The 19,628-nt window shown below is 37.5% G+C and overlaps 1 protein-coding gene across 4 annotated transcripts in view; it reads right to left on the bottom strand.

Annotated features, from left to right (window-relative positions):
* LRCH2 (leucine rich repeats and calponin homology domain containing 2) overlaps positions 1–19,628 on the bottom strand; it is a 48,896-nt gene that overhangs the window by 7,248 nt on the left and 22,020 nt on the right. Inside the window, exons 7-21 of one of the 4 annotated variants that reach the window (XM_021284991.2) lie at positions 19,360–19,447; positions 18,165–18,276; positions 17,752–17,849; positions 17,597–17,664; positions 17,257–17,361; positions 13,263–13,340; positions 9,794–9,862; positions 8,197–8,245; positions 7,642–7,758; positions 5,613–5,657; positions 5,119–5,169; positions 4,231–4,288; positions 2,428–2,540; positions 1,244–1,381; positions 879–956 (exon numbers count right to left, since the gene is read on the bottom strand). In XM_021284991.2, coding sequence (XP_021140666.2) covers positions 879–956; positions 1,244–1,381; positions 2,428–2,540; positions 4,231–4,288; positions 5,119–5,169; positions 5,613–5,657; positions 7,642–7,758; positions 8,197–8,245; positions 9,794–9,862; positions 13,263–13,340; positions 17,257–17,361; positions 17,597–17,664; positions 17,752–17,849; positions 18,165–18,276; positions 19,360–19,447 — 1,267 coding nt within the window. The remainder of the gene's footprint in view (positions 1–878; positions 957–1,243; positions 1,382–2,427; positions 2,541–4,230; positions 4,289–5,118; positions 5,170–5,612; positions 5,658–7,641; positions 7,759–8,196; positions 8,246–9,793; positions 9,863–13,262; positions 13,341–17,256; positions 17,362–17,596; positions 17,665–17,751; positions 17,850–18,164; positions 18,277–19,359; positions 19,448–19,628) is intronic. The other 3 variants (XM_065077673.1, XM_065077674.1, XM_065077675.1) reach the window with 3 other exon arrangements.

Below are 19,628 nucleotides of genomic sequence, written 5' to 3'. Positions count from 1 at the left end.
CTTTGTTTCTTTTCATAAGCAGAACAAGATAAACATGCTGACAGGCACTGTTGGCTCAGTGGCTTACTCCCCCCTTCTCTTGTTTTGAAGGATTATTGCCAATTTTTCCCATGGGAAAACTTGGAAGTGCTGATAGACTGGGTCCTCAGTAACGAGCCACTCCCCAAGAAAGTCACCTTTCAGTTTCAAAATTCAGCACAAGCCAGACAATCTTCCCAACCACTACCTGGCGTTACATCTAATTCAGGTTTCGCATCTCTAAGTTCTGACAGAAGTCAGAAGCTGTGGCAGAGCAGTAACCCAGGCTTCTAAATCCACTAGCTAGTTTTCTTCTTCCACTAAAAAGACTTGAGGGAGTTTTTTGTCTCTTGTAATATACAGGAAATTATTTGATCTTTAGTTTTCTTCCCCTCATACAGGGAAGTAAGAGGATGAACTTGGGTAGAAGCACAAATAATGGGCTACAACTACAGTCATGCTAAAAAAGAGACAGCTAATCAATTACACTACATAGTTCTGTAATTGCAGGATTTTTTCCTAGGTAGACACTAAAATTCATGCCAAAGTGGGTTGCTAAACTCAAGACTTTCAAATATTACAAAATCATCCTCTCTCATGCATTCTTTTGTCTAGATAATTTATTTTACAAGGAAGTCAGTATTATGCTTACTGTAAATAACTGACTACAAACCCATAAAATAGCTCCCTCAAGTTCAGGCCACGTGCTAGAAATAGGACTTCTTTTCATATCTTCATCTTCCCTGGTCAGTGTTATAATCACTATTATTTCTTGAATTAAGCCCCCAAAAACCCAACTTCAGTATTCGCTGACATTTTCTATGGTTATTAATAATTAGTTAATAAAGCAATTAGCATACCTGTGGAACGCCCAATTTTTTACAAGCATCAAGGAAGTTTTCAACATTTCTTCGGCACTTTGCCATACTGAGTTTAGGCTGTAAAGACAGAATGTTAGATCTTCACCACACGTTCGTGAAGGATTATATATTTCTGATGCAAACTCAGCAACACTTGCTAGAACACAAAACAAGTTCCATGAAGACTCAGTATACAAAAACACCTCAAACTAAATTGCTGAGCCTTGTTTGATGCTTCCTGCAGAAAACTTGAAGTGAAGAATGTAGTCAATTAATATGGCAAACATGATTCATAACGTTTTAGTATTAAACTTCAAATGTTTGTTTTCATGTAAGATGCAACAGAAGTGATATAAATGACTTACCACTGCTGGTGATGGTACATGAATGCTGGCAACAGAACGTGGCCTTATGTGATTTGCTAAATGGCAAAGAACTACTCCATCCATCAATGCTGCTCCAATGTCGTCTGGCAAAATGACTTTTAACCTCGATTCAAGATTCTATTAAAAAGTCCATAAGTAAGTTACTTTCAACATTAACTAATTTTTAATTTTAAATCCAGTGTATTTTAAAGCATTCAGTTTTAAAAGGGACATTTTGATACTAAAGTGAAGTCAATGGAGTCAGCTCACACTTTACTGAATACAAATATCCTTTTCTCAAATTGAGAAATACCTTCAGCCAACAACTACCATGATACTTATCTCACAAAGCCATGTAATGAACTCACTAATCATTAACAGGAAAGCACAGAATTTAAGGACAAATGTCAGGCTGAATACCTCATTAACTGTTACTCTGCAGATTTTGCAGGTTGAAATCATACACAATTTAACAAGGAGAAGGAGGGAAAAAGAGGGGAACACAACCACTATGGGCATGGCTATTTCACTTGTCCAAATGGCTGAGGAAAGAGTACCCAAGAAGTACCCACACTTGGGTTGCACAACAGAAAAGGGAAGTGGGGAATGTTTTTTTCCCACCTCGCAACAAACCCTCACTGCTCAGGAAGTGAACCAGACAAGACAGAAACAGCCTTCACAGAAGTCACGCCCCACATTAGCACTGCCCTGGAGAGCAGAGCTACTGTGACTTACGGTTAACTTCAACTGTTAGATATCTTGACAACAGAACTATACAGAAAACAAGTTACTGGAAGTCTGAAAGTTAAATCCCATTCACTACTGTAAAACTTGCAGCAACTTTCTATTAATACACTCAAAAAGCATTTGGCTATCCAGGAGACTATGACCATCTTTCTTCAAATCTCAAGTCAAATAGCAGACTTATTGTCTCCCTAGAAAACTTGAAACCTTTCACTTATCTTCCAGCTTAAAAAAACAAACTTTAGTTCCTGGTTGGTATTTTGATTATAACAAAACCAGTGCCAGTGTAGCCTGTTACATTAAACTCCTTGGGAAGAAAGATCACTACAGGATGTCCTCCTACAACTGTGATGATTTGCAGGCCTTTATTATAAAGGTTTAAATTGTGGCAGACAGCAAACTAAATGCACTGCCCTCATACAGTAAATAATGGTACATACATTGCGAAGTTGTCTTATTTGTTCCCTTTCTTCCCTTAAGTGCTCCATTTTCCTCCTCATTGTAAATCCAGGATCCACTGCACCATAGTCCTGGCGAGATGCACGGCTGAAAGCTACAAAACATTAGTCAAGTGAGTTTTCAGAATTCAGATTAAAAATCTGCAATGACTAAAAATCTACCACCAAGGATTAAAAAACTAAAGGGAAAAAAGCTGCACAGCTTTTCAGAACAAATACATGTAAGTATTTGGATGTAAAACATGCTGTCTATGGAATTTATCTTTTGGATAAAATACACAGATCATACTACTTATATGCAAATGGGTAACTAGAAAACATGGAGACAGAATTACTTCAATATTCAAACATCTGTTTGAGATATACACTCCATATGCACTTTTCCAAGCACATCTTGCAATCTAGCTTTAAAAGTATTATTAGTGTATGAAGTCTTCCTGGAGGCTAAAAAACGGAACAGAACTCCCTGATATAAATTACAATGAAAGACTTAGCATATGTGCGTGCACATGTATATATATGTTAGGTGTGCACATGCAGAAACAGTTATTGCTTATTAAAGAACTAATTAAAAAATACAAAACACCTGATTTTATACATTATGACAGTATGTAGTTTGTATACCAGAAAATCCACTTGCATGTTACCAACAGTATCCATGGAAGCATCTTTTGGCTTGTAACTAGGAAACAAAATGCCATTCACTTTCCTAGAACTGAGTGAAAGGGGTGCTGCTATTTCACAGACATGAGCTGGCTCCTAGGAAGCCGACTGCTGAGAAAAGATGAGCTGCAAAACCCTAACGAGCCTGCTGCCTCCTATCAAATCTGCACCTTCCTGCAGCTGGAAGTGTAGATAACTCAGAAGCCTCTAAATGGTCACAGCCAGGCACATCCTGGTCCACACAACTAACCTGGCACAGAAGGGTCATACAACTGCTTACAAATCTCAGGCAACTCAAAAGCCCTCCAGAAGCCACCTGCAATGACCTGAGCCAGACACACTCTGCTACTGCAGGCTCACAAGCTACTAATAATATTGACAGGCAAGCTTTGCTACCATAAACACTAAATGAAATTTAACTGGAAAGTTGAGATATTTCTTTCTCAATGAGTTTGCATGAAGACTGTTCCCTTAAAACCAGAGAAGAGTAGTATTAACTGGAAAAGGGCATTTCCAAACTGCTTTACACTGTTGCCATCCAGTATTCACATAAAACACCTACAAACAAAACACTGTAACTGCAAAAAAAAAAAAACCTGTATTATTTCTACCTAGATTTCAGAGGACAAAGTCTGTTTTAGACAAAAGAACTTCCTTATGATGGTATAGCAGAGTCTTGGCCAGGGTGCAACGAAGCATTAAGCCATAAAACTCCTGGCAAAGCTCTGCTCAAAGCATCCTTTCATAGGACAAATTATAAAAATGATGTTCTCTGGAAGCCCTCCTGCCTCAGCCATCAGGAATCAAGAACAGTTGTACACTGTTTCTCTGTTCTTTGACAGTGACTGAATATGCTCAAAAGAAATCAGTGGGGGGAAAAATAATTTAAAAAAAAAAAAAAATCACTGTGCAACTTGGGGAACTTTCAATTATTCATTTGGCAAAGCAGCTGTCTCTGTCTTTCCCAGTACTATGCTTGTGATAAGTACACTGAGCGGATTGCTGTACTGTGGCATCTCTTCATATTCATTCCAATTCATACATCTGCTATCCTTACCATCTATTCCAGACTGGGAAATAAACATCTGTTCTATCATGCTATGTTAGAGAAGAGCAGCTTACCTGACCTTGGTTTGAGACCAAATGGACCATGAGTGTTATTATCTGTCCTTTCATAATCCTGTTAAAAGAGAGAAAGTCAATTTCCTTCCATTCATTAAAAGAAATAACTTTTGTTCCCATCAAGATACATTTTTAAATTATTCTTGCCTAAGAAAGTTCTTCTGCTGAACTGTAACAGACTTTCTTGAAGAGGACAGTACAAAATAAATTGAATTAAAGTAACCTCACTACATGCAGATAAAATCATCTTACTGAGGAAGCAGCACCAGATTAAATAAATCTACTCTAAGCCAGTTCAGACTACTGCAAACCATTCTGCAAAAGGAGTTCTAAGCCAGCTCCCAACGCTTAGCATCAAAGTGTTTCTTAAGAAATGTTTGCTTCCAGTTATAAAGATCAGGTTTTTCTCATTTTGCCATCTAAAAAGAGAGATGCACTCAGTAATTTGGTATGTACACAAGATATCCTTATTTTACCTCACTTCACTACATTTGGGAGATGTTCTCATTCTGCTCCCTCAAGTTCCTTATTGACATGAGGTGGAAATGTTAAAGAACCTCTGGTGTGCTTTATCCAGAGGTCAGTAGCGTGGTGCAGCCACAGTGAGACTACACGGCCGTTCCTTAAAAAGGAAAACAAGCAGTGACAGAAGCTGCCAGGCTACCAGGGACAAAGAAGAAATCTAGGAGAGACCAAGTAGTTGGAAAGGTAAAACAAGTTGTAATATCTCTCTAGTTTCTATCTATTTTTGAATTTTCATTATGATGAAAAATTTCTAATTGCAGTTTCAAAGGAAACTAACAGCTTTATCTGCATGGAAAACCTGGTGACAAGCAATGTACACAAAGAAATGTCTGTTGAATGAAAAACAAAACCACAAACTTGTACCTCAGACGACACAGGAGACTGTGGGGAGACATTAGTATTATCACTGTCTTGCTAAAAAGAAATCAAAGAGATGAAATTATAAAAATGAAAATTATGATTTAACAAGAAACATGAAATTATGAAATACACAATACATGAGACATACAACATTTGTCAAGTATGCAACAAACTGGCAGCAACTAAATTTAAAAATATGTAAGTCTAGGAAACACTGTTCACTGTTTATGTTGAATATTACTTTTACATTACCTCTGCTTGATAGGTGAATTAACTTTCATATTAGCCAAGCAAGTAAATATCTTACTTTTCCTCAGCACACAATCTCGATGACTTTTTTCAAATAAAGAAGTATAGCACGTGTTTCTCCTATGGTTTTGGAACATAAAGTCTGTGTGTATGTACTCTAGCCTTCTGTTCTGTGGCTTATAGGTGTTCATAAAAGATCCATGACAAAGATGTTTTCTTAAATATTTTACACAATTACTATTTCTCACCTCATCATTTTCATTTCCACTTGAACTCTTTCTGGAAGACTTGTACTGCAAAACACACACAATTATTACTTTAAAAAGGAAGTATGGTTTTCATTTAAACTAAATGGCTTGATATCACTCAGATGTTACTTATTACTGGTGACGCTGATGAGGAAAAAAAACATGTTACAGAATCAAAGGAGCAAAAACAGAAAAGGAACATCTAGTTCCTAGTCTAGTCAAGATCTTCATTATGTTGATGAGCGAATAAGAGCATTTTAAAACAAAATACATTTATAACGTGAACTCTAGACTGCACACCAGTTGATCCAAGTGAAAAGATCTTAATAACTGCTACCCTGAAGCATTATTTGTCAAAAAAAAAAGTAACCTGTGAAAGTTACTTTTACAATATGTTTTGTTATGTAACATAAAGATTGCTTACACTTTGAGAGACTGATATGACATTGTAAAAAAGTTAAATTAACAACCAAAACAAAACCATATTTCCTTTACAACTTCAAAGCCTGATCACACCCTTTTATCTGTTTAGGAACAGCACTTTTTCCATGGGTCTGTCTGATGCACTGTGTGCTGCCTTCATCATTGTCCCACTTCCCGATTATCCTGGAAGTATAGGAAATGAAGGAGGAATGATGGAAGAGACTTACAAAAGTGGTTATTTAAGAAAATAAATGTATTTCACTTTCTGCAGAGCAAGTGTACAAAAAAATATAGAAAAAACATGCAGTTAGAATTAAAAAAAAAAAAATCCATCACTACAAAACTTGAAGTGCATTGTGCATAAATATGGCCAACCTGCCCATCTTTATGATATAACATGTAACACAGGCTAACTTGAGAGCCTAGCTTGGGTACTGGAAGAATGGCTTTCCTTCAAACATCTGGCTTTTAGGGATAGATAGGAGTTTTAGTTGAAGAATGTCTTAAAAAGGAAGAAAAACCTGACTCAGAACTATGCTCTTTAATATTAATAAACATACAAACATAACTCTGTTATAGAAAGTTGCGCAAAGATGCTTGTCTTCTTCAAAGTTATAACTGAGCACAGTTGGATTGTAAAATGCAACAGCTTTAGAGAGCTGAATTTCCAACATCTTCTGAACAACACTTACACCGGTGACCTGCCTCTCTCTTGAAAACCAAAGTGAAGCACAAACACCACCTCTGTTAGCTGTCCTACTGCCATTCTTTTCTGTAACTGATAAAAGCATCAGTTGTTGGTTTGTAGGATACTCTTCTTGTTTGGATTTTTTTAGTGTTTCATCGTTGTTTTGTGGATTTTCTTTCAACTACGCACAGAGTACACATAGTTCTAGGGTCACATAGACATATATCCACACCTGCATATTTATCTTCTTGAATTTAGTTCCTGTATGTTTTCAGTACAAATGAATATATTACTTTGATGGCTGATAAAGCCTAATTTTCTGTGCCTTGCAGACCTTTACTGCGTCTCATCTGCTTTGCAATGAACAGACACTGACATCTGGTGACCAATGGTACACACTACAGCAGCAAAGTAATCCAGAGAAAATCTCTCCTCTAAAATGCAAACTTACACAGTGAGAACCAAAACACATACATCATTTTTATAACCATACTGCACCATACTACATATCTTCTCCTTGCACTTAAAAAAGAACAAAAAAAAAAAAAAAAAAACAAAAAACCCCAAACAATTAAAAAAATCCCTCAAAATGAATGGGGAAGGAACAATGACTAAAGGTTATTTTCTGGCTTTACCAGAAGACAACTGCAAATCACTTCCTTCTATTTAAAGGATAAACAAAGTCTTTATTGTTGTTGTTTCTGAGGATTTTTTTGGTGCTAATTTTCCTGCACTCTCACATTACCCTAAATACATACATACATATTATTTAACTCAAAAGAGCCAAATAAAAAAAATGACAGGCTACACGCAAAATTAAAAGCATGACCACCTTTATGGTTTTCTTACTTTTACTTAGTTACATAGTTTCTCCTACTCTCATTAAAAGTGTCACCCACCCACAGTTCCCCCCATTACCTTGAAATACTCTTTTCTAATTTGTTTACTTCTCCTCCTTTCTTCATTCTGCCAAATCACTGGCTGTGTTTCTGGCCAATGCTGCTCATCCATTGAATCCTTCTGGTTTTCCAGTGGCTGGAGGGTTCAGAAACATTTTTTATGTAAAAGGTAACTACACCTTGTATTTATTACCACAAGTTATTACAAACTACAATTATGAATTCAGACAATCTGAAGGGACCATTTGATAAGGCTAAAACTACATTTCCAACTATTTCTTCATATTAGAATACGGGCCATTTAAAGTAATTGTAAATACCTGATGGATTAAAATATAAAATAATAAAAATTGTATCATATCATGCAAGCTTCCCAGCGAGGTATGGGAAATGAAAGGCCTATATAATTCAAACCATTTAGATTTTTTTTTTTACAGAACATTATGTGAAGCAACAAAATTTATATGCAAAGAAATACTAAAACCAAGTAAGTATAACTTACGTAAAACCAAAACGCAAAAATAAACAAAATCACTCCAGTATGAAGCCACCACATTTACATTTGGATATTTACCTGCCAGCTGCATGGGGACACTGGGGAATTCACTTCATCTGCTGAGACACTAAAAACAAACATGAGAGGCATTATGAAATTTACTACTTCTTTGTGTTCTATAACACCAAGTTACTTGAAAATATCAAAAAAGTGAAGACTATTAAAAAAGCAGATTCTCTGCAGCACTACAGTATTTTTTGGCCATTTAAGGATGTCACAATGTGGCTAAAAAGTATGACCATTTGACGAAAATCTTAAATGATGTTTCACTCTACCATATGCTGACAATAGGTCTTTCATGCTACAGTGCTTTATTCAGATGAAGCTTTTCCTTAAGCATGTTGATCTTGAGAGATCACTAATGCACCTTCATTGTTTTGTTTCTCAAAGCAACCAACAAAACATTTTGCTCAAAGCTAATAAGACAGCTATTTTTAAACTTTGGAAGAGTCACATGCTTCATGTACTGTTAGTTCTATACAGTGAAGTAGAAGCTTAAACTAATAGGGAAGGTAAAAACGTTTTAAATGGGACAGTGAAACACCAATATCTCAAAAAATACCTTCTGGAATACAGACTGAGATTACTGAAAGTTCTCAGGAAATTAAAAATGTTTATATTTGATGTCACTTCAAATATTTCTTTCCAAATATTTCTGGGAAATTCACTCCTATCACCTTACCAGCAGCCATTTCATTCACATTGACAGCTGGCTTAGAAGCTGTGCAGTGTACCAAAAGGCAAACAGCTGGGGATTGAATGTGAAAAGGACGTAACACCATGACCAATCATAATAAATCCTAAAGGGAAAGCAACTATGCACTTCTGCTACTCTGTATTCCTTTTTCTTCCTTTTTGTTTGCCTCAAACCAAGAATGCTACTTTTAAAAGCTGTTAGGCATAGAGAATGTGCCTGAATCATGTCCTATACCTTGATAAGCCATACAGTTGAGAACTGCAGGAACTGCTGCAATAAAAAAAATTGAATTTTGCCATTGATATATACATATCTATGAATTATGACATGTTCTACAATTATATTCTTCAGGAAATCACAGAATGACAGAATGTTAGGGACTGGAAGGGACCTCAAAAGCTCATCCAGTCCAATCCCCCTGCCAGAGCAGGAACACCCAGATGAGGTTACACAGGAAGGTGTCCAGGTGGGTTTGAATGTCTCCAGAGTAGGAGACTCCACAACCCCCCTGGGCAGCCTGTTCCAGTGTTCTGGCACCCTCACTGAGAAAGTTTCTTCTCTAATTCAATTGGAACCTTTTGTGCTCCAGTTTGAACCCACTGCCCCTTGTCCTATCATTGGTTGTCACCAAGAAGAGCCTGGCTCCATCCTCGTGACACTCACCCTTTATATGTTTGTAAACATTAATGAAGTCACCCCTCAGTCTCTTCTCCAAGCTAAAGAGCCCCAGCTCCCTCAGCCTTTCCTCATAAGGGAGATGCTCCACTCCCTTGATCATCTTTGTTGCCCTGCGCTGGACTCTCTCCAGCAGTTCCCTTAAATTAAAAATGTTATGACAGAAGGTGGCAGTAGCGAGACAAAATAAATATCGAAATTAAATCAATAAAATATGGAAAGCTGTGACTCATTTATCAATACCATTTTTCAGATTCCACTGGCTGCTTTGGTCTGCTCCTTGTGTTTACTGAAACTGAATGGTTAAGAAGCCTAGAAAGAAAAACAAACATGTTTATTCAAGGGCTTTTAGATAAACCTTTATCTTAGAATATGTTACTTTCACTGTGTAACATTTCCTGTAAATAAAAAGTTTTTAACATTAAGGTGACATTTTCAGTTAAATTAGAATATGTATTTGTATACACATATGAAATCCAAGCCCAATCCTGCTTCCATTTCAATCAACAACACTGTTTCCAGCTCTTGAAATATTTGAAGTTCTGAATTTTAAGTAAAACTTTATGACAACTCAAACCAAAATGAAGTCTCCTCTTACTTTTCTCCCTAAATACATACTATTTCAACTGATCTCACACCTGTGTACAGTTACACTGCTCTCAACACAAAAGGCCCCATAGTTCACTATAATTAGAAGACAGAAGAAGGGCAACCTAAAGCAGACAAGAAACAATACACAGATTGAGCACAAGTCGTCAGTCAGCAGGAGCAGGTAAGAAACACTTCAAGTGCAATGGAAACATGGGGAAAATGGAGAGGTGGAAAATGGAGAAACATGGGCTAAGAACTAAATTAAAAGTCTAATGTAGAAATTAACCAATCGAAATTCCATTTTTCTAAATGGTAAACTGTCAAAAAAGCGTAAAGTCATGTAGAGCTTCAGAAATGTTTTTTCATCTAGAACAAACAGACATCACACGTGCAGACACAGGAAGATGACATGAGCTACTCTGGATGTTTAAAGTTTTAAAAACAACAAAAACATCAGTGAAACTTAAATGTTTTCAAGTAAGTGTCTTGTTGAACAGTAACTATAATGATTAATTATGAATTATTGGAGGTTGTAATATTTATTTCAACACTGACTTCATGTGCAGAACTGTGATCAAAGTATATCTTTGCTGAATTATATATAGAACTAGAATGTTGTTAGAATCAAAGAATTAGAACACCAGCTATTCAATGGAAGAAAGTAAATTGGTAGGCACCTTGTCACATTTCATTATCATTACATAGGGCAGTACAACCATTAACTTTAAATGGCTGATATTTTCTTTTTTCTCTGATTATTGTGACAACTTTGAGCTCAGTAATCTCATTCAGTTTAAATCTTTCATTGGATGAAGCTCAATTTGATGGGATTATAAGAATTTAAACCTGTCAACCAACATAGTCTGCAGCATCTGTTCCCTCTATTTCGTCTTCAGAAACTTTGAGGGTGCATTCCAGAATTAAATTATACTATAGCCTGAAAAAAGTGTTACAAAAAATATTCAGGGCATAGATTAAACCATAATATAAACAGGTTATTTTAAAGTAATTAATTTTTAGAGATAATTACTATTTAAATTAACCTTACATCTTCAACTGAAAGAAGTAGCAAATTCAGAGTGAATTTGTAGCAAGATGTGACCATTACAATAGAACAAGTTAAAATAACAGACATTTGAGTCACCTAACAGTGTGATGCAACACTTGCACCAAAAGTGACACTATCAGTGTGAATTAATGATTGTGCCTGACACAGGCCGTTTTTTTTTATAAGTAAGGCAAAACTATTCAAGCTGATTCAGACACACACAAATGCACATTTTAGCTACCCTGTTCCTATAAAACATGTATATAATTGATGTTTCAGTTTATTATAAACTAAGTTTATATAAAAAAGTATATTTTTGTACTTTGTAACAGAAAACCAAACAGTCTTTTTTGATACTTCCTGTCTATAAACTGAAGGCTATTGACAGGGAAGTAAAAGCAAGTTCAGTATCTGTCAGGGTAGCAGTTACTAGTGCAGTCAGAGAAATGCAAATTTCCTGTGGAATAAGGAACTTGAAAGTTTTTAGTTAAAGAAGACGGTGAATAAAATTAATCTGAATTTACTATACTGGAGACTAAGGAATTCATGGCAAAATAATTTGCTCAGCTGGAAAAGGAGGAAAAAAAAAAATCACACAACTGTAGTCATGTGAAGAACTTTCTTTGGGAAATACAATGCAAAACTGAGTATGCAAAGTGAAAGAACAAGTAGCTCAGATGCTCATATACAAAGTCATGCTCTTTTAAGCATGGTGTTAATGGTGAAAAGATTCCTGCAACCGTTTCCATTCATCCTACAACTCATTAAATCCAAAACTTTTTTTATTAGACAGATCAATTATCAGGCCAATGACTTATTGATGATCATATTTAATTGCTAAGTAAGAACTTGCATAAGACACTTGTGTTAGTACCGCAATTAATTACATACTTATGGCTCCTACTAACCTCACAAGTTACGTTGTTACAGAGGTAGCACACAAGCCATTACTTTGAAAGAGTTCTAAAACTCATACAAACTTTAAAATGTTAATTACTTAATGGTACATACACAATTACATGTATTTATATATATTAAATTCAAGAAACACTGTGACTCATTTTTCTAGTTTTATGTCATGCAAGCATAACATCTACTCCAAACTGCTGACTAGATGGGTAAGAAAGGTCATGGCAAGACCGATTCTGATATTTGAAAATATTTTCTGAAGTTTGAAAATTTAAAGAGTGGAATCTCTTCTTAGTCACTGGAACACAAATTAAGTGAATGTTTGTAATGTTATTTTAAGGTTAGCTGTCTTCAAGTTTAAACAAGCAAGCACTGCCTAGGGTCTATAAAGTATCTATAAAGACACTAGAAAACTTTTACGAAGAGATAAGAAGATGGATTTTAAATTACTTCAGAAGCAGTCTACTATCTGCACATATGGCTCTGCTTTGTGATCCTAAGCTGTGCTCTAAGGGATTTAGACAGTTGATAAGAAGTCACCACCATCAGGTAAGAACACATACTTAACCTCAATGCAAACTGAAACAGGCTCATTTGATACTAATGAAGATTATTTAATCTAAGGGATCCTTCTTTCTTTTGAAACAGACCAGGAGGATCCGGAGTAACTCACGGAGTTTCAGTTGATAAAATAACCAAGTCTGAAATCACTCGATTCATCATCTACATGTCTGAGCTTATCTACACAGCCCATTCCAGATTCCTTGTTACCTGTGAGGTTTGTGTATCTGCAAATGATTCCCTCATGGTTGCCAAAGGCAAAACATATTGTCACTGGTCATACTAACTTAAAAATAATAACTTCAAAACCAAGATCTCAAAAAAACAAACAAGAGAAAGCATGCCAAAGGGACACGAAATTATGCTTCTAGGTTTGGACTGATTTGAACATTCTTTAGAGAGTTGCCTAATTAAGCATATTTCTTAAACTGTATTTCTTCTTAAATAACAATAAAAACATTGCAATCTATTTTCGATAACAAAAATATTTTAGGCTAACTTAGCCAATCCCTTTATTCTGTTTTTGTTCAAGAAATGGCCAAAACAGTTTGTTTTGTCCACATTTTAATTTTGAAAATCTGAAGCTCTACAAACACTTTATACCTTGATGCACGTCCTGCGGCCCTTGTCCTCTGGAAGAGTTTTTCACTGAATGAAGTTCTATAGCTTAATGGCCTTCGTCTGTGTTCATATTTCATGTACACCAAAGCCAAAGACGGAAGTAGGAAGCAGGACAGGTTGAAGGGAGAGGACAGTGAAGTCATTAGCATAGCAAGCAAAAAGAAAGAGACTGCATAATATTAAAGAAGCCACACTGAACAAACAAATACAATTAGTAAGAACATATTTTGCTATGCTCACTCTTCTGAGGATTCTGTTTACTCAAACTGAACCTATTTTGCACAAATAAACACAAATATCTTCACTAAACTCGGAAATATTATTCATCTTGCTGTTTATGGCAAGAAATCATAAATGCACAAAATAACAGATTCAAAAGCAGCGATAAACTTTATATCAGAGCTGACAGTGCCCCCACATGATTAAAGATACATAAGCAAGCTTTAAAATACAAAAGTTAGCAACTAAAAAGACTGCATATATCTGAAGAATTAAAAAGCAAAGCAGAGCCGTTAGCAAGATCACTGCGTTAAGACAGAAAAGATGATGAGTCCAGCAATGACCTCAGCCAGCTCCCTCAACACCCGTGGGTGCATCCCATCCGGACCCATGGATTTATGGATGTCCAGATTGCCTAACTGCTCCCTAGCCCAGTCCCCATCAACCGAGGCAAACTCCTCCATTGTCCTGCCTTCCTCTGGGGCCTCAGTAGTACAGGGCTCCTCAGGACAGCCTTCGGCAGAGTAGACAGAGACAAAGGAGGCATTCAGTACCTCTGCCTTCTCTGTATCTTCTGTCACCAGGGCATCCACCTCGTTCCTCAGTGGGCCTACATTGCCTCTGATGTTAGTTTTATCTGCCACGTATTGGAAAAAGCTCTTCCTGTTGTCCTTGACCCCTCTTGCCAAGTTTAATTCTAAGGAGGCCTTAGCTTTCCTAGTTGCCTCCCTACACCCTCTGACAACAGCCTTATATGCTCCCCAAGTGGCCAGCCCCTCCATGATCTATAAACTCTCCTCTTCCACTTGAGCATACCCATCAGTTACCTGTTTAACCACACAGGTCTCCTGGCTCCCTTCCTTGACTTCCTACGTGTCGGGATGCTCTGATCTTGTGCCCGGCAGAAACAGTCCATGAACACTAACCAACTATCTTGGGCTGCTTTACCTTAAAGCGGCCTTGCCCATGGGATTTCTCCTAGCAATTGCCTGAAAAGGCCAAAGTTTGCCTTGCTGAAATCCAGGGTTGCAATTCTGCTTGCTATCCTGCTCCTGCCACATGAGATCCTGAACTCCACCATCTCATGGTCGCTGCAACAAAGGCAGCCCTCAAACTTTACCACCTAGACTGTGGCTGGCCAGCCGAGTAGTCCTTCCAACAAACATCAGGGAAGTTAAAATCCCCCACCACAACCAGGGCCTGTGACTGTGAGGCTGCTCCCAGCTGTCTGTAGAGACCTCACCAACTTCTTCACCCTGACCTGGTGGCACCCACAATAGTATCAGCCTTGCCAGCCTGCCCCTTAACTTTCACCATAGACTCTCAACTCGCCTCTCAACTGTGCTGGGACAATACTCAATACATTGTAGTTGCTCTCTCACATAAAGAGCAACTCCACTACCACGCCTGGCTGGCCTGTCTTTCCTGAAAAGGACATAACCATCCATGGCCACATTCCAGTCATGTGTGCTGTCCCACCGTGTCTCTGTAATTGCCACTAGGTCATAATCTCCTGCCCTAACACAGGTTTCTAACTCCTTCTGCTTATTCCCCATGCTGCACGCATTGATGCACAGGCATTTCAGAGAGCGAGCTGAGCACACCGATTTCACCTCAGGGGTACAGGAGGCCTCCCCGCCTTCATGAACTCTAGAGTGATGCCCTACTGATGCAAGCCCAGCTACATCCCCATCCCCCTTCAAGTCTAGTTTAAAGCTCTCCAAATGAGCCCTCTTAATTCCTGTTTCAGCATCCTTTTGCCCCTGCGAGATAAACCTTTCCCAAGTATCACTGTTTGGACCGGTGTCTTGCAAAACCAGCCATTATCAAAGAACCCAAAGCCCTGCCTGTAGCACCAGTCCTGTAGCCAATTGTTTACAGACTGAATTTTTCTATTTCCTCCCATATCATCACCCAAAACTGGAAGGAGGGAAGAGAAAAATCACTTGAGCCCCAGACTCTTTCACCATTCGTCCCAAGGCCTTGAAATAGTTTTTCATTCCTGTCAGACTGCGGGATGCAGCTTCCTCCCCATCTGTCTGGAAGATCAGCACTGGGTAGTAGTCCGTTGGGTGCACCAGGTTGGGGAGTGTCCTGGTGATGTCCCTGATCCAGGGTCCAGGTAGACTGCACACTTCCCTACGATGAGGGTCAACTCTGCACACTGGGCCCTCCGTCCCTCTCAGAAGGGAATTGCCTACTACAATTACCCTTCTTTCTTCCTTATCTGATGCAGCCTTGAGGCGTGGGGTCAACTGCCTCTTTCTATGTGACCTCGTAGGTGGGCCTTGCACCACATCCTCACCTAACTCCTCTTCAAGATCCAGGGCCCCAAACCTATTACAGAGGGGCACCTGGGGAAGCAAAGCAGGTAAGGAGGGGGGTTGCCCACAGCCCCGAACTGGAACTAGCTTCCAACCCTCATCATCGTTTCTGTCCCCTACCTCTGCCTGACAGTGACAGAGCAGGGGCTGTCTCAGGTCTCTTCCCTCTGCCCAACAGGGCAAGGGGTTCATCACCTTGGAGGGTATCCCCTCTGGACCCTCTCCGAGTGGCATGCCAGGGAGTTACTCCACCAGAAGAGGAGTGGCTTGGTATTTCAAATAATTAGATTACGGTGAAATATTAAAACTAATCAAGTAAAGCTCACACGCACTATAATTAGCCATCATATAAAAACCTAATATAAGAAACCCACACTTTTCTCTTATTAATGTATTCATAAAGAGAGAATAACTTAGCATTCTTTGTCTTTTGCAATACTTTTGGTAATAGGAATGTATTAGCATTAAGACTTCATTCTTGTTTTTCCCTTTCCAATGTGACAAACCAATTCTTAAATACACTGCATGGAGTTATAAATAAAACTTATTTTATCTTTCCCCACACACATACTACTGCTCTTATATTTAATTGATACAAAATACTGGTGAACTTTTCAAGCTCTGAAATTCACAGTATCAGGATATCGATTTCTCTGCTTGGTAAAGGAACCAGAGACAACACCGTTCCTACTCAAGTCTGTCCACATCCCATGCAACTCCAGGTATTCCTTCCTGATCTTCCTTTTACAGAGTTGTTAACTTGTTCTGTTACATTCCTTTAATTTGCTGCTTGTTCTATGGCACCTTTTCAAGAAAGGTTGTGATGCTCCACATTAATTGGAGAAAGTCAGGCAGTTCATCAGGACAAACTTCCATTCTTCAATTTATTTAATTTTGTATGTATTCATAATATGTGCTATGTCATTTGACAGAAAAATGTTTGAATAAATTTCCCCTTCAGCCCGTAGGAAACATGTATCTCACATCAGACTGAATGGAGGAAGTACCACCTAAATTACCCCATATTTAAATCAAAATAACAAGCCACAAACTGTATGGAGGTCCCGTAATTCATACAAACTAATACAAAGTAATTTTAACGTGTTACAAATAATCTACTTATGTGAGCATTAGTCATGCCTACTTAAGTATACTTGCTTTGGAAAAAAAAAGTTAACATACATCAAAACAGGAAATCAAGAGACTTTCACACTCATCTCTTTCTCTCCATAGGAGGCCTATCAATGCTTCTCTAGACAGCAAATTTATTAAAAGAAACATAGGACAGGCATTTTTAAAGTCTCTGTCACTTTAACTGTTGAACATCTAGACAAAACTGTTCTCGAAATAAGGTGTCAAGAGCTTTTGGGTGTAAGGCAGGTTAAAGAATAAATTCATTGTAACGCAAATTTTCTTAACTAATATTGTGGTACCTGTGCTTTTGTTCTTGCTGCAGTAACTGAGCTGCTATTTTTCTCAAGTCAGTCACTTCTTTGAGCTCATCGTCATCCTCAGCCAGCAGCTGTTCTTTCTGAGGTCTGAAAAATGAAACATTAATTACTTGCCAGACTTCAATAGAGCAAGAAACAGAAAGGGCTACATTATTGGAAAATAACTAAGAAGCACTTCCTATAAGCTTATTTTCTGTCCAAGAAGGAACACTGTGTGTTCAATACGAGAATTCTCTCCTCCACATGCAAGGAGCTTAAAACAAAACCACTCTCACCCCCCACTGTCAACAAAACCTTCCCCCAAAAGACCAATAAGATTTACCTTTTTTCATCTCCCCAGTCCTCATTCTGTTCTATTTTTTTGGATTTCTCAGGATGCTTTACCCGTTCCTTACACAGAATGAAAAATAAAATTAGTCTTGAATTCAAAATAACCTAAGTCTGCTGAACAGTTTTCCTTTTGTCAAGCTATACTACCTTGATAAAAGACAGCAATGTTCCAATCTGCACATCTCCTTGCTCAGGAACAGCTCCCTCTTCTGCATTTGGATCAATGTAATCGTACACCTCCTGGTCTAGTGAGGATTGATAAAGAATGGAAAATACGATATTAAACAGTTCTCGCAACCAATTGTTATTCCTGAGAGAGAGAAGTTCTTGTAAAAATGTCAGATAATGATAAAACAAGGAAATCATGTCTCCTTGAGCTAGAAATAATCTTGTGTCTTCCTTTTTGGCCTGGTCTATTTGTGATTATTACACTGTTTTCTGAAATGATGAAAATACGACGCCAACATATGATCATATAATTTTGTACAATTTTCCTACTAGATTTGCTTAAGCAAAAGTATTTCTGTTACCTAAAATGGTAGATGTACAACAGACAGTACCTTTCTGTGGATCGAGTTTACTTCCCATCACATGATTGTCATTCCTTAGTGTCTGTTCCCTTGTTGATTCTGACACCTGGGAGTGAAGGCTGATTGTATCATCATCAGAAGGCTGCAAAGACAGTCACATTTAATATAGAACTCACATATAAATTACATTGTTGTATGATTTGCTAAGAACTCACAAATCATAGAGCAACTGACCCTATCATGAGGGATGGAGCCCCAGGACAGAAGATAACACCGAGTTAGGTGGGTCTTTTTTCTGCTGGTTTTTTTTTGGGCAGGGGGGTGGGCCAGGAAAGGGGGTTTAAAAGAATCATAGTTTAGGAAGTGACAGACAACAATTCAGTATACAATATAATACTGAAATACAGGATTTTGTTCAAAGAGGTCCAGTCCAGCCCCTGGCAGCGGACTAAGCAAACTCTACTTAAGTACTTTCCTATCTAAAGCCTCCAACTACTTTGACCTTTGGTAAACCACTAAAAAAAACCATCACAGTTTTACAGCTAATAATTTGGAATTTTCTTAAAAAAACCCACACAACACTAGTAATACTCCTTGTTCTATGGATTTCCCACTAACAATCACTCTCCATTTGCAATAATTCTCTGAGTTTCAAAAATCTTCTGTTCGACACTATTCATCTTTGACATCACTGTTATCTACTATAACTCCTTAATCTAGATTTCTAGAAATACACAGAGAACTTGTAGAGATTTTTGTTCATTGCTTTAAACCTAGCAGATCATCCAGAAGTTTACTAACATTTGAACAACAATGAGGATTACTAATATATACAACAATCCAGTTTAGTCCAAATAAACTTTCATTTTCTTCAGTACATTCATTTCGTTAATATTGAAAGAAAACTTCAAATAATTTTTGCCCTTTGCGTAGAAAATGGTTACGCACTTCACACATTGAAAGATCCAAACAATTTCTTAGATCAGAATTCAGTTTTAAAATGTATGAAATTTGCACTGGAATGAACCTTAAGCAGAAAAATCAATAGGCAAATAATTTGTGTCTGATACTGGCAGTCTAATGGTTTACACTCAACTGTACAGATATTCAAAGAACATTAAATGCAACATAGTTAAGTATTTCTCAAATGATACAAAATACAAAAGAAAAAAATTCTAAAAAACCCCCCCAAAATTACACAAATTCAACAGTGAAAAATACTCACTTCTGTTGTGGATAACCTTTTATCCCCATTATCGCTTCCAATGCCAGAGTCTGGTCCATGATTTTTATTGGGATAAAAGTCTTCAATGCTACATTAAGAAAAACAACACTCAAAAAACACATAGAAATGAGAGAAACGGTAGTTGCCCTTTTCTAAAAGGCAATAAACATCCTTATAAAAATATGGTCTATGTACTTATCTACAGGTGCCAATACAGAATTTTTGCACAATACCCCATGTGCAGAGAACAAATTCTTAATCTCCTACAA

This window comes from Columba livia, chromosome 12, assembly GCF_036013475.1.
Source record: "Columba livia isolate bColLiv1 breed racing homer chromosome 12, bColLiv1.pat.W.v2, whole genome shotgun sequence".
NCBI classification, from domain to species: domain Eukaryota; kingdom Metazoa; phylum Chordata; class Aves; order Columbiformes; family Columbidae; genus Columba; species Columba livia.
The sequence above is the reverse complement of the archived record's forward strand: the minus strand, read 5'-3'. Positions and strand labels throughout refer to the sequence as shown.